This window comes from Pan paniscus, chromosome 6 (genome assembly GCF_029289425.2).
Source record: "Pan paniscus chromosome 6, NHGRI_mPanPan1-v2.0_pri, whole genome shotgun sequence".
Lineage (NCBI taxonomy): Eukaryota > Metazoa > Chordata > Mammalia > Primates > Hominidae > Pan > Pan paniscus.
In genome coordinates this window covers 28003584-28019918 of record NC_073255.2, presented here as the reverse complement: position 1 = coordinate 28019918, position 16335 = coordinate 28003584, and the positions used below count along the sequence as shown (strand labels likewise).

General features: G+C 38.6%; 1 protein-coding gene across 3 annotated transcripts in view; it reads right to left on the bottom strand.

The window, feature by feature from the left end:
• Positions 1–16335, bottom strand: part of KLHL7 (kelch like family member 7) — a 69702-nt gene that overhangs the window by 18357 nt on the left and 35010 nt on the right. For all 3 annotated transcript variants that reach the window (XM_003807946.5, XM_008960056.6, XM_003807948.6), the window contains 3 exons: positions 16157–16332; positions 13065–13239; positions 4892–5034 (listed from right to left, as the gene is read on the bottom strand). In XM_003807946.5, the coding sequence (XP_003807994.1) occupies positions 4892–5034; positions 13065–13239; positions 16157–16332 (494 nt within the window). The remainder of the gene's footprint in view (positions 1–4891; positions 5035–13064; positions 13240–16156; positions 16333–16335) is intronic.

Below are 16335 nucleotides of genomic sequence, written 5' to 3'. Positions count from 1 at the left end.
TTAAAATCGTACACAATTTATAACTGCTGATTTCCGCCATGATCACAGGGTGGGACTGTTTCCTCCTGTTTAAGAGGGAAGGTGGCTATGATACAGGCACTGCAATATCTTTAATATAAAATATTTCTGACAGGAAAATGTGTCCCAAGTTAAAGATAACTTCTTTTTCTCTTCTTTTCTTTTATTTAGAGCCTTCTATATTTAGATCCAGTCTTATAAAACCAACTGAGAAAATTATGTAAAGTTATATTGGTTCATTCATCCTTAGAAACTTGAGTACTCACCCTGTGCCAGACAATAAGCTCAGTAATGAGTCTACCTTAGAGTTCTGAATATGAAAATGCACCCAGGGTAAACCTTCTGAACCTGGTAGTTCCATGAATAGGGTGCCACATGGTTTTCTGCCTTAGTAATTTACAGGCTCTGGCCCTCGCCCTGCTAGTCTTACTACTAGTTTATTGTTGGCAGGGAATATGCAGAGTCCCATATTCTCCAGGGCATAGTCTCCCGTTTCTCCACCGTATGAAGCCAAGATCCTTACAAAGCCCCAGCTCACCATTTCACTGGGAGGAGGAATCCAAATAAAAACTGATCAGTTAAGTCAACTTTTATTTAGGTATCAATATCGTAAGACATTACCATGTTACAGATTGAGAACACCAATACTAGGATAAATAGAACACTGAATACATAACTCTTTTAGAAATCACTAAGCACTTGATGATTTAAAAACAGATACAGGATGGGAAGAGGCAGCTCAACAGGCTTTATAAAAGGATGATAACAAGAAAAATATCATTTCAATTCAGTATAGCAACCCAAGACTTCTTTTTCTGTCAATATTCAGAAAAAAGATTTTTCTTTGCTATAACTTTTTAGTCATCAATAAATACAAATATTTGCCTCCTGTCACCAATGAAATACAAGTACTATAATTGATGGAATGAAAATGTTTTTATTGGTAGTTCATTCCTCAATTATTTGAATTTTCCCATAAATTTTCAAAGTGCAATTAGGAATGAGTCATTTATAAGAGCAAGGCAAGACAACAAATGAGAATTCTGAAGTTACAGTCTCACTTCCAGGCTCGTGTAGAAGAATATGCATCTCTTTTCAACTGTCCAATAAAAAAAAATCAAGGAAAGAATTAGAACTACAGACTAAAAATAAAGTGCTAAGAGTCATCCCACATTTGCCTTATTCTAGGAACAATGCTCCCTGCCTCCTAAATGAACTCAGAATTCTTCTTGCCCATCTGCACATCAAAATAGCCATCTACTTTATTTTAAAATAAAATATTTTCCACCAACACTTGGCTTAATTGCTTTTTAACTGCCAAAATCAACACCATAGTTATGGTTTGGGAAACAAATTGGGTGTAATTATTATTAATCTATAGTTTTTAGAATTACAATTTTTGTTTTGTTTTGTTTTTTTTTTTTGGTTGTTGTTCTCTTGTTGCCCAGGCTGGAGTGCAGTGGTGTGATCTCAGCTCACTGCAACCTCCACCTCTCGGGTTCAAGCGATTCTCCTGCCTCAGCCTCCCCAGTAGCTGGGATTACAGGTGCCTGCCACGACGCCTGGCTAATTTTTTGTAGTTTTAGTAGAGATGGGGTTTCACCATGTTGCCCAGGCTGCTCTCAAACTCCTGACCTCAGGTGATCCACCCACCCTGGGCTCCCAAAGTACTGGGATTACAGGTGTGAGCCACCGTGCCTGGCCTAGAATTACAATTTAAACTATCATTTCAGTTTTTCTTTGGGGAAAAAAAAAGTTTATAATTTTCCTGTTCTTCACTCAAAAGGATCCTGAAAAATTAAAAAACACAAATAGCCATTGCCGGTGTCCTCACAGTGAGGACACTGTGCTTACTGGATAGTACACAGGCCATGAATTCTCATGGCACCTGCTAGTCACTCAGTCTTCTATTGAGAAAGCCAGATTTCTGTAGGTAAAAAATCAGCCTATATTCTGGAGATGAAGGAATAGACCAGAAATTGATGTCTGAGCCAAGAGCGGGCCAATAGGGACAGTCCAAATATGATGGTGATTAACAAATCTAACCTGATCCTTCCCTCCTTGGGGAGGTGTTTTTGCTATCTGGTGGCATATTTGCTCTATGGGTACGGTGTTAAGTGTTACGGTAAGAAAGAGAAACTGATGGAAGTTTCTTTCTCTACCAAAATATAAGAGGAACTGCTTGCCTTGGAGGAACTGCTGACACTGGTAACTTTGTTACAAGAGGGCCAGATGTAGTCTTCTTACTGGATCAGATTAATATAACCAGGAAAACTTGCCATATAGCTAACACTTTGGCTAACACATATTTCTGTTTGTATCTACCCAGATCATTAGACTGAATTCCTTTTCAGCTGGCAGGGAAAATTTTTAAATGTCATGGTCTGACTTCAAGGATCCCTTGACTCTTTAGCTCTATGCCATAATCTAAGCTGCAGGCATCCTGGACCATCTCACCTTCCCAAGGTCACATACTGGTCTCCTGTGTTGATGCGCGTAATGCTAACCATTTCTGGAGACCAGAAAATGGAAAGGATCCTATATGTCTTGGTAAGAAATGTTGCTTGATAGGACAGAAGATAAGTTAGCCTAGAATACAGTGCTGATTGCTTCAAAGTCCCTAGATGTTCTTAGGTCTAGAGCAGAGGTTGGCAAACTATGGCCTGAAGGCCAAATCCACCCCCTTAGCTGGTTTTGTAAATAGTCTTTTTTTGTTTGTTTGTTTGTTTTGAGACATAGTCTCACTCTGTTGCCCAGGCTGGAGTGCCGTGGCGTGATCTCAGCTCACTGCAACCTTCACTTCCTGGGTTCAAGTGATTCTCCTGCCTCAGCCTCCCGAGTAGCTGAGATTTCAGACATGCACTGCCATGCCCAGCCAATTTTTTGTATTTTTAGTAGAGACGAAGTTTCACCATGTTGGCCAGGCTGGTCTCGAACTCCTGACCTCAGGTGATCCACCCACCTTGGACTCCCAAAGTGCAGGAATTACAGGCCTGAGCCACTGCACCTGGCCTGTAAATAAAGTCTTATTGGAACACAGCCATGACCATTTGCTTATGTATTGTTTATGGCTGCTTTCGTGCAACTGGGTCAGAGAATGAATGGCATGCAAAGCTGAAAATACTTACTCTGGCCCTTTATAGAAAAGTCTGTGAAGCCCTGATCTATAGCATGTTGGAAGAACCCCTTGAAAATGAAGGACAGCTTGCTGACCCCTAGCACCTCCTACATATTAGAGATGGCATATGGTTATTACACTTCTGCGTAAACTGCAAAGCTATCAGTTACAAGTAAAATCTAGAGTAAGAGAAATCTTTCTAAGTGGGACAGGCTACAGTAGTATGGCTCAACTGCCTGTGATCCTGGGGCATTAGGATGCTGCATATAGCTTGAGGTATGTCTCAATATAATCAGAGCATGCCCCAAATTCTGGAGCAGGGCCAGCCTCCTTTATGCAGGTATCATTCTTTCAGTAGACAATTCCCAGCTGCCCATGAGGTTCTGACAGATGGCAAATGTCTAACACCAAGGGAAACCAGGTGATCATGTCATTAACCCATCTTGAACAATTTTACCTGACCTGCCTAGCCACAAATACAGCATGCCTTCAACCAACAATGTAGCATGTAAATGCAAGACTGGGCTTACGGAGGTTCCAAAGGCACAAAATACCCAAATAGACTAATGACAGTGCTTATCCAGTAGCCCTTCACTTAATTCACCATCTTTCTCCCTCACCCAGGACTGTGCCTTCATGGAGGGGTGTCACTAATATATCAGCTAACAAATTTGAGAGGCCTGGGCTTGGTTCACTTTTGATAGTAATAGCCAATAATGAGCTGCAAAAGCATTGTAGCCCCCCCTCAGGAATTGTTTTGAAGGACAATATGAAGGAAAGTGTTCTGACTTGACAGAATTCCAGGCAGTTCATTTTATTGTCCATTATACCTTTTAGGAGAGAAAGCCTAAGGTCAGTTTTTATCAAGTCTTGGGCAGTTGCTAGTGGTTTATCCAGAAGGATGTAGGCTTGAAATAATGCTCTGGTCTCATCAGGTATCTATCCAACCAAAAATGGGTTTGCAAAATGATGAAAGAGATCATTATGTGTTTGGATTCAGCACCACTTATGGTTATCACCTTGCAAGTTTGGGGTGTTATCCTTTAGGACTGTGGTATTTGCTCTTCCCCAGCAATACATGTAGTACCAGAAAAATATGGTATTCTTTCTCCCACAGCCAAAACACACAGGTCTATGAAACAAGGAGTAGAAATGTGAGTGGACCATCTTAAGGTTATAAGTAATGATCTATTAAACATTTTTTTATTCCTATACCTATGACTCAAGCTCTCCTGACCCAGTTGGTCGGCATGATATGTAATGAAAAGTTCACTAAACTTGGTGATCATTTCTAGATGGTTCAAATAAAGGTCATTTAATCTTTTTTCTTTGTGGTTTTCTAGGGTTTCCAAATATTCTAGAATGACTATGTGTTATTTCATATTAAAAGTATTAAGAGGAAAAAAACAAACAAATTTGGCCCAGAAGCAGATTTTCATTGAAAATGGGACATAAGGAAGAAATTGTAATGAATGCAAGGAGCTGCTGACATAAAGGGGTGAGGAAGAACTAGTTTCCCTTTTTCTTTGACAGTGGTTACCATGCAGCATTCCAGAACAATTAAGGAAACATTTGGAATCTAAGCCTGATTTCCTTATCTGTAAAATGATCTATGTATCTCATAACGTATGTGAAAGAACACCATAAACTATCATCTCTAAAGGTATGAGTTATTACTACTTCTGGTTGGTGAGTGTCTTATGTGTTCAGTGATTTCAAAGACAACAACAAAAAACAAGAATAAAAATTAGTTACCTTTGGGTTAAAATATCTACAAGACTGTGGTTGAGAGCCTCCAAATAGGGCTATGCGGTAGTCATGTTTCTTTCTTCTAGGTCTTGTGCCATCTACAAGTTCTTCTCGGTCCTCTGGAGACAGTAGATGGTACCTCATTCCACCTGTAGTAAAATACATGGCAACTCTTCAAGAACTTCATGCACTAATCAGCGCTTTGAAAAGGAAATACCCAGACATAATAGGGCCTTTATTTCAGTAACTTACTTTTATGATATCTCTATAGCATTTGAGGAAAGTGAGGGGGAAGAGGCAGGAGAAATGCATAAGGATCCGAGTACTAACCAATTCATTATTCTCAGCAATCGCCATTATTCTAAGACTGCCCCACCCAGTAAGCAACTACTATGCACCAGTGAATTATCTGGCTCCTCAAGCAACAGCTGCCAAAATAATAATTATTGAAATCCAGATCTCCTAACCCAGTGGTTCTTGATCTTTACATTAGAATCACCTAGAAAATCTCTGAAACTATTGATACCTGGGACCTACCACAGACTAATTAAATAAAAATCTCTAGGTAGTGTTTAGGAATTGGTATTTTAAAGGGCTTCTTAAATCTTGCCACTTAAAATGTGGTTCAAAGACCACCTGCTTCAGCATTTGGGAGTTTGTTAGAAATGCTGAATCCCAGGCCCTATCCCAGACCTACTGAATCAGCATCTGCATATTTAACACCCCACGGTAATTAGGATGTACGTAAAACTTTGAGAAGCACTGTCTTAGATGACTCTAAAATGCAATAAGGTCAGAACTACTGTGATCTATCATGATCCTTTTCCTTTAGAAATTCCTTAATTTTGTCAGTGCCACTTAACAATCAAAAACTGTTAAAGTATCGTTTCAAATCAGTGTGGGAAAGGAGGATGGTCTATGTTAGACAACAATATGAAGAAAGAAATTATACCCCTACCTCATATTTCACTCTCAATTTCAAATCAATAAAAATCTGAATATATAAACCCATAAATGCACTAAAAGCTTAAAAAAAAGAAAAGAAAAACAAAACAAAACAAAAAAGAGGCCCAGAATGGAGAAGCCTAAGAATGACCAAAAACATAGGAGCCAGAAAAAAATGTTCAGACTTAACTATATGAAATTTTAAGTTAAAATAGTGCATGGCAAAAAGAAAGGGCAGAATTAAAAGATGACAAACTAGGAAAATATTTATAAATAATAAAAAATACTATTAAAAGACACTTTATTAATTTATAAGAATTACCAGAAACTGAACCAAAAATTGGTGAAGTATCTGAATATAGTTCACAGAAAAAGAACTATAACTCTTAAACATATGAAAAGATGCTTGAGTGCTCTAGTTAGAAAAATACAAATTAAAATCATACTTTTTTCACTTATCAGATTGGCCAGGATCAAACTGCCTGGACCACACGGTATAATATGGTTGTATTGGGGGAGGCAGCACTCTCTTCCATTGATGGTGGGGATGTGGATGGGTATAACCATGGGAAGGGTGATATAGCCCAATCTACAAAAATTATAAATGTATACACCCTTTAACCCAGGAATTCCCCTTTCTAGGAGTTTATCAACCTAAAGGTCACTGTTAGGGAAGTGGTTAAAAAATTATGCTATGTCTATACAATAGAACATTATATGTAGCTGTTAAGATGAGAAAGATTAGTATGTACGCATGGAATGATCTCCAATAAATAATATGGAATGAAAAAAAGCAAGATGTAGAACAGTACGCAGAGTGCACTACTGTTTGTGTTAAAAATGTATATTTTAATGCAAATATACAAATTTGACACATGTAATTTATACATGGATATATAAGTAAATGACTGTATGCACAATCTCAAGACTACCTCTGGAAGGGTACATACAAGATAATAATGTTAATCTCCAGGGTAAGAGAATGAGAGAGTAGGGAAAAGGGGTATCAGGGAGACTTACTTTTCACTATGTATCCTTTTAATACCTTTTGAATTGTACAATATTATCAATCTAAAAATAAAATAAGGCCATTTTATTTTATTTTTTTCTAGAGCCAGGGTCTTGCTCTGTCACTTGGGCTGGAGTGCGGTGGTGCCATAACAACTCACTATAACCTTGAACTCTTAGGCTCAGCAGTCCTCTCACATCAGCCTTCCAAAGCACTGGGATTGCAGGCCTGAAACAGCATGCCTGGCGCAAAAATTCCTGACACATGCAAAACATTTCTATAAATGAGGCTATGTTGGGTCTTTATTAAAAGGATAGAGAAAGAAAACTCATTTGGAGAATAGTTGGTGAATTAATGAACATCTTTATCAATATTTATCATTTCTTCCATTTCAGAGTTTGAGTAGAAGCTCTTTTGCATTCAAACAGCTGGATATTTCAGAGGCCAAGGCATGCTGATGCAAGCTCTAGGTCAGGGGTCTGAAAACTTTTTCTGTAAAGGGACAGATAGACTTTGCAGGCTACATATGGTTTCTGTGGAATAGTCTTTGTTTATTGTATAATCCTTTACAATTGTAAAAAATCACATTAGCTCAAGTCTGCATTTAGCCTGTGGGTAGTTCTTGAAGTGTGCTTCCACAACCAGCAGCATCAGTATCATCTGGAAGTGTGTTGAAAATCCTAATTATTGAACACTAACCCAGACCTTCTGAATCAGAAATGCTAGGGAGGGGTTTGAGAGCCACTGCTCTAGGATGGTTCCACACAGGCTGAAAGTGGACTGTGTAGTCTATGAACACAATATTCCCAGTAAGAGAAAGGTAGGAGGGAAGGAGAGAGACAAGAGGGAACTGTTTCCACCAATAGGCCATGTGGTAAAAGTGGCTGACCGTGGCCAACTGTGCTGACACACTGGAGGAGGCATGCCTTTGGCTCTTTCACTGGTGGGCCTTTTTTTTCCTCCCCAAGAATAGGGCTGGGGGACACTTTGGTATCTTTCTCTGAGGAGCTAATTGTTGCTTAGGCTTATTCCTTTGGGAGTTATTCTTTCCAGATTTAGGTATAATCATTTCTAAATTTTCAGTAAGAAGTTGGCCTGGCCCTTTGTGGTGGCTTTGACTGTGCACTTCATTTGTATTTTGCAATTCATTTTCTTTTAGATATAAAATTTTTAAGCTTAGTTTTATTTTATTTTTCAACCGTCTTTTCTGTTTTTCTTCTACTCTGGAAAGGCAACAAAGTCCGGTGGTAGGAAGACAACTGATGATCTGAAAAAGAAAGGCTGGAAGCCTTTCCCCAGTTTAGCTCTGCCCAGGCCCCAAAGCTTGGAAGCTTCTCAGCTGCTTGTGCTTAGTCAAGGAGTAATAGAACAATCCACTATTATTTATTTTAAAAAAGGAAAAGAAAAAATGTAATAAGCCTAGTAAGTTAAACTAAACAACATAGCATCCTGCTCAAGTGTCTAATCCTCACACTTGGTTGAATTTCTGAAATAATACTGCTATCCTGTTTCTTACTCAGTTCAGAATCCATGTAATAACTAAACACTAGATTCTGAGACTGGCTGGTTGTTTTCAACAGCCCAGACCATGTATGAAGAAATAGAAATTCTAAGGCCAGAAAAATAACACACAGTTTGGGAATTGGGCATAACAAAAAACCTGATACTAGCATGTACAAAATCTAAGAGACAAAAGTCCTAATGTAAAGGCATCTTCTTGGTCCTGATTTTCTTTCCTCTCTGCATTTAAAGAGACAAGTGGCCATGTATGTTCTATCTTCTAAACACTCTCTTATACCATGGTTTTCCAAGACACTAGCCTTTGGTTCAAGTAGCTTTGGGGTTGCTGTTTTTTTTTTTTTAATTTTCTTGTACCCCTTAAATATAGGTATTTGTAAGGATGTGTCCTTGACACACCTCTTCTCCTTTTCCTTTGACAACCTCGACTAGGTTCAAACACACTTAGTCTTTTTCAGTTTTGTTTTCATTTAATTAAAAAAATATGCATTTGGCACTTATGAAAATTTTCATTATTAGATATCCATGTAAAATATTTTTAGTAACTATAGAACATTGCATTGTATGGATATATTTTTTTCCAATCTATGGACAACATTGGGTCTACTTACCTAAAACCCCATCATACTAGTAAGCAGTAGCTATGTGATAAGTCTAATGAAAATACTGGAAACCTAGAAATTGTTTTTATTGGCTGTATGAGGCAGAGGAGATAAAGTCTTGGATCTGCTCAAGATAAGGAGTTGGAACTGAGATGAAGCTGGATCACTAGGATTGGTGGTTACACTTTTAGTGAAAGGATGGGCTAAGAAAAATACCTGCCCAATGGCAGAAGCAGCAGCAATAATTTGTCTGTTTCAACTTCAGCTTCAGGTAGAGGTAAAGTCTCCCTCTTTTGAGAATTTATATGGACAGTCTTACCCTCATGCAGGTTTGAGGTTTGAATTTACCCTACCTGCAAGTCTAGGAAACCATAAGCCAAAGAAAACTCAAAGTAGTCCTGGATTGTTGTGCCCTATAGAACTTGGCAAAAGCAAACACCGTTCTATTGAGGAGAAGAGAGAAGACCTGCCAGAGAACACAGAAGACACAACCTAAGCCTCCCAATATTCCTGATGATTAAGGTCAATCAAATATAAGCATACCATTCAAAATTACAAAACATATAAGGAATTACGCCACCAGAAATAAGTCAATAGAACCAACAAATAGCAGCACTGTTCCTCAGGGACTTCAGATACTGACATTACCAAACATAAAACATAAAATAAAATTTGAAGAGTTTAAGGTAAAGCAAGAACTGAAAACACAAGCAAGGAAAAAAGACCATAAAAAATGACCAGGGTAGGCCAGCCTTGGTGGCTCACACCTGTAATCCCAGCACTTTGGGAGGCAGAGGTGGGCGGGTCTCTTGAGGCCAGGAGTTTGAGGCTAGCCTGACCAACATGGCGAAACTCTGTCTCTGCTAAAAATACAAAAATTATCTGGGTGTGGTGGCGCACGCCCATAATCCCAGCTACTTGGGAGGCTGAGGCACGAGAATCACTTGAACCCAGGAGGTGGAGGTTGCAGTTAGCCAAGATCATGCCACTGCACTCCAGCATGGAAGCCAGCGAGACTGTCTAAAAAAAAAAAAAAGTCCAGGTTAATAAATAATACATAGAAGGAAAAAGATACAATTTACAATGACAACAAAAATATCTGAAATAAATTAAGAAAATTACTCATAAGAAAATTACTCATAAGAAAATTACAGATTCTCCAGAGACACATGGCAATTTCAATGAAGTACAACAATAATTAAAAGGTATTAGAATGAAGTAGAAGAGAAACTGACTGTGTGTATGTGTACCTACACTAGACTTGATCTTAGCCAAAATACTGAGAAGTGATGTGTGTACATATAGATATATGGAAATTTAGTTTAATGTGTTTCAAATCAGTGGGAAAAAATGAATTTTTCAATAATGGTATTGAGCCATCTTATCAGATATATTAGGAAAAATATTATTTATTTCACACCCAATAGATTTCAGTAAGATATAGCCTTGAAATTAAAAAAAAGAAGAAGAAGAAGAAGAAGAAGAACTCTATAAGTGATAAATGCGCAAGAGGAAAATTTAGTTAATTTTTAAAAATTGCCTTGGAACAGGGAAGACCTTTCCAACCACAACACAAAGGAAAAGACTAGTTCAGACTTAACAATATAAAAACAACATGAGATCAGACTTGGCCATTTTAAGATCCTTTTTCTCCTCTTCTCTTGAAAGCTATCCCAAACAACAAAGAAACAAGAAACAAACACAAACTCCATCTTTGATAATACTAAGAGACTTGCAACCCCAAAACACAATTTATGAAGACAGCTGGCAGATGGAGTGTCTGTTAAACCTAAATGGTTGTGCCAGGAGACACCAATGAAAAGCAAGCTAAATTACCCTGCAGAGCCCTGAAAAGGCTCATAATTGGAGATACTAAGTACCTAGAAGTGCAGGTAGGGATGAAAACAAGATAACTCTAAAATACCGAACAAACGACAATTGAACTTCCAGTTCTCCTTCCCCTGTTGCACAGTCAGGTACCCACTGTACCTGTACCACTGTAGGAGACAGGATTCGTCTTTGGAAATACTGAATGAGAAATGTTCCAGACTCAGAGAACAGCACAGAAAAGGATGGGAGTCTGAAAACACGGATTAAGGCCAGGCACTGTGGTTCATGCCTGTAATCCCAGCATCTTGGGAAGCCTCGGCAGGAGGGTTGCTTGAGCCCAGAAGTTTGAGACCAGCCTGAACAAGATAGCGAGACATCATCTTGACAAAAAAATACAAAAATTAGCTGGGCATAGTGGCGTGCGCCTGTAGTCCCAGCTACTTGGGAGGCTGAGGTGAAAGGATCACTTGTGCCGGACAGGTCAAGGCTGTAGTGAGTTGTGATTTTACCACTGTACTCCAGCCTGGGAGACTCTGTCTCAAAAAAATAAAGTAAAATAAAACAAATACAAATATGGATTAAGTGAAAGTCTGCATAGCAAAATATTACTTCATCCAGTTCCCAAATGCCTACACCCAGCTTATAGTTCCCTGAGACAATATCTACAAATACTGACATCTGGGGGTCCCCAATTTAAAAAATGACCAGCTACTCTGATTATGCTACAGTTTAGCCCAAGAACTGAGATGCCCACTCATACATACAGCCTTATCTATCAGTTTTGTAATAACTCACTCTCATATGATATAAAACCAAATATTTAAGAAAACTTTCCAACAAAAAAAGGAAAAGGAAACTCAAAATATAGAAAATACAGACAACATAAGAAAACTTCAAAAGCACTACAAAGACTACTTTAGAGTGATAAGATATTGCAGCCATGAAATAATAAATTAGAGAATAAAAACTCCAGAAATTAAAAATTATAGCTGAAATAAAAGGGTTGAAAAAAATCAAGCAGAGCTCTCAGAAAAAGGCCAAGAGACAAAGATGGATAATTAAAAAAAAAAGAAAGAAAAGGATCAGATTGGCACTAGACTTCTCAAAATAACACTGGAAGCTAGAAGATAAATTCTAACTGAAAATGATTTTCAGCATAATTCTATCTTCAGTTTAACTATCTTTCTTTCTTTTTTAAATAGACAAGGTTTTACCCTGTTGCCCAGGCTGTAGTAGTGCAGTGGCAGGATCAGAGCTCACTGTAACCTCAAACTCCTGGGCTCAAGCAATCCTCCTGCCTCAGCCACTGGAGTAGTTGGGACCACAGGCACATGCCTCCACGCCCGGCTAGGTTTTTTTTTTTTTTGTAGAGTTGGAATCTTGCTATGTTGCCCAGGTGAATCTCAAACTCCTGACCTCAAGCAATCTTCCTGTCTTGACCTACCAAAATGCTGTGATTAGAGTTGTGGGCTACTGTGCCCAGCCTCCTTCAATATTTTATGATCAAATAAACATATGAGATTTGTCAAGCCTCCAAATATTTACTGATAATATACTCTATCAGGAACCTTTTAGAGGATATGTTGCATCAAACAAAAATAATTAAGATAGAGGACAGCCAGGATCCAAGAAGACAACCGATCTAACAGGAGAGGAGTGAAATGGCTTCCCAGGATTGTGCAGAAGGAAACCCTAGGACAAGAACTGTGCCTCAGGCCTAGAGAGCAAACAGTTCATACTGGAATAGGCAGAAGGAAGGTTCTACAAGGCATATTTCCAAGAAAGAAAAGCAACAGATTGTTTAATTGTATAGACAATTTTATTAAGTGGCATTTTACAAAGGTGTTGAGGGGTTGGGACTTAGCCAGCAAGCAAGAAAATGGAAGCAAACAAAAACGATGTGGCAATATTTATCTCTGGGCCAAAAAAGACAAAATACTGTTTAAGAAAGAAAATGTGATCACAGTACACTACTTGGCTGAGTAAAATAAAAAAGGAAACACTAGAAACAAAAGCGCATGAAAGTTATTGTATACAAGAATAGGAAAAGCATAAGTAATTTGTACCTTCTATCATATATACCCCTATAAAATAAGGGTTGAGGCCAAGTCCCTTCCAGGTGTACAGTTCAGAAACCCAAGGGATTAACTATCTAGAAGAGCAAAATCTTGAATGTTTCTCCCTGGCTACTGAGTCTAATCCATTCTAAAGGGTTTTAAGCCCATGAGAAACTGGCTACATGATCAGGTTATAAATGGTTATTAAGGCAACTTACTTATCACCATCTTAAGGCATTCAGGATTGTCTTGAATAAGTGGTTCAGCTTGTACCGTTTTACTTAAGAAATTCTTTGATATAAGAGGAAACCTGACTTTAGCAAGGATATCAACCATAAATGGCTGGCGATTAGGTTCATCGTATTTCAACCACCTGACTGCAGCATCATAAACCTAAGGGGGAAAAACAGCACAGTAAAGTTCTTAGAAGACAGCAACATTTCCAGTTACCTATGTTTACTCTCACATTGAAGGGAGAGAACCTCATAAGGAGATAACCACTTATTCCTAGTATTTTTCATCCCTGGACACTTGCTGGTTCTTCAAAACAGCTTACATACTGCTCCAGTGAGTCTTGTAGGTAATATGTTTTTTAGAACTAACTACTATTATGTAGTGTAATGACAGGGAGGATGTTGAATTTATGATTAAAAAAAAAAGATAGCTTCCTTTTCAGACAAAGACATGATATACATTGCACTGAAAAAAAACTATCAGTCAACAAAAGTTTCAACATATACTCATTTAGTTTAGTACCAGGAAAACAGGTTAATTTCTCAAGAGGCCGTCCATTCCAGGAGATAAGAAGGTCACCCATGATTTTATTTCAATATTATATTCCTGCATTATGAATGGATAGACTTATCTGCTTTTTAGAAACTTTAAGATATAAAGAATTCTATACTTAAAAATAAATTACAGGATATTCAAAAGAATTGTCTTCCAAAATAATACTGTTGCTTCATTTAACTGCACTGAACAAGTCCAAGTTCCTCAACATAATTTAACTTACAAATCATTAAACACCCCCCCAAAAATCAATTGCTTCATATACACACACATCTCCCATACCCACTAAATTAATTTTGGGGTGATATTTATAATTAATTTTCGGGTGATATTAATAAGGCCTAACTTCTGATCTCTTTCTGAGTCAATTTTTTACGGGAATTGGTCTTTTTTTAAACAAATTTTTTTATTTTAGAATAGTTTTAGATTTATGGAAAAGTTGCAGAGATAGCACAAAGAGTTTCCACATACCCTGCCCCAGTTGTTAAGGTGTTGCATTAGTATGGTATATTTGTCATAACTAATGAACCAATACTGACACATTAACTAAATTTCATATTTTTTTGGATTTCTTTAGTTTTTATCTAGTGTTATTTTTCTGTTCCACAATACTATAAAGAACACCATATTACATGTAGTCATTAAACCTTAGAATCTTCTAGACTGTGACAGTTTTTCAGCCTTTCCTTGTTTTTGACAACCTTGACGGTTTTGAGTTCTGGTCAGGTATTTTGTTGAGAATGTCCTTCAATATGGGTTTATCTGATGTGTTACTTATTAGACTGAGGTTATGGTTTTTTAGGAGGACGATCATAGAGGTGAATGGCATTTTCATTACATCAAGTGTGCATACTATCAACATGACATCACTGATGATGCTAATGCTGACCATCTGCAGGTAGTGTTTATCACGTTTCTCCAGTGTAATGTTACTTGTTACTCCTTTTCCATACTGCATATAAGTCAACCAATTTTGATCATGGAAGTAAATTTTTTCTATTTATCTAGTGAGGTCCTCCAGGTCCAACCTGTCAATTTGCAAATTGATACTCTAGGCCACGAAGAAGACTGGGCAAAAGAACATTGCTAAGTGCAAATTTTTGTTTTTAGAACAAAAGCAACTTAAAACATATGATCTTACAGTACCTATATTAGTTTTCTATTGCTGTTGTAACAAATTACCACAAACTTAGTGGCTTAAAATATAGAGAAGGATGTGGAGCTGAAAAGAGAGATTAAGTGAGTCTGCATACTAAAGTGTTCCCACAGCCAGGCATGGTGGCTCACATCTGTAATCCTAGCACTTTGGGAGGCTGAGGTGGGCAGGTCACCTGTTTGAGACCAGCCTGGCCAACATGGTGAAACCCCATCTCAATTAGCAGGGTGTGGTGGCACATACATATAATCCCAGCTACTTGAGAGGCTGAGGCATGAGAATCGCTTGAACCCGGGAGGTGGAGGTTGCAGTGAGCCGTGATCATGCCACTGCACTCCAGCCTGGGCAACAGAGTGAGACTCCATCTCAAAAAAATAAATAAGGCCGGGTGCGGTGGCTCACGCCTGTAATCCCAGCACTTTGGGAGGCCAAGGCGGGCAGATCACAAGGTCAGGAGATCTAGACCATCCTGGCTAACACGGTGAAACCCCATCTCTACTAAAAGATACAAAAAATCAGCCGCGCACGGTGGCGGGCACCAGTAGTCCCAGCTACTAGGGAGGCTGAGGCAGGAGAATGGCGTGAACTCGGGAGAAGGAGCTTGCAGTGAGCAGAGATCACGCCACTGCACTCCAGCCTGGGCAACAGAGCGAGACTCCATCTCAATAAATGAATGAATGAATGAATTAATTAATGAATTAAATAAAGTGTTCTCCCACCCAGCTCCCAAATGACTGCAACCAGCTTACACTTCTGACAGTTTATCTGACAGTTCTATAGGTCAGAGTCCAAAATGGGTCACAGTGGACTAAAACCAGTGTGTCTGCCTGGAGACTCTATGAGGAGAAACCACTTCCTTGCCTTTTCCAGCATCTAGCAGCTGCCTGCATTCCTTGGCTTATGGTCCCCTTCCACCTTCAAAGACAGCAATGACCAGTCAAGTCTTTCTCACATTGCACCACTTGACGCTGCCTTCTTTTGCTTCCCTCTTCCAAATTTAAGGATCTTTATGATTACACTGGGCCCATTTGGATAATCTCATCTCAAAATCCTTAACTTAGTCACATATGCAAAGTCCTATCTGCCACGCAGGTATATTCCAGATGCTGGGGATTGGGAAGTGGACATCTTTGGGGAAGGCATTGTTCTGCCTACCATGGTACCCAATGGCTTTATCTCTATGAAGTGGCCTATTTCTCAAAGAGCCAGCCTGGCAAGCACCTAAGATTACAATACTCTGTTTAGTGTAAAGAACATATTCTTTCCTAATATGACTCTTTCCCTTGTCATGTGTCCAAACATGAGTTTTAAGAAACCAATAAAGACATTTTTATTAAGAAAAATGTGAGAAGGCAATTTAGTCACCTGATCCTCTGCTCTCACAGTCAGAGTGTCCTGGTTGAGAAGATGTGTTACTCGCTTGACATCAAGTTGAAGAAATTCATCAGTTTTGTAAACTTCAGTAAAATGCTGATGAATAAAGTCATCTGCAGTTGCTTTCAATTCAGGACAATCTAGACACTCCGCTAGCACACTTATACCTA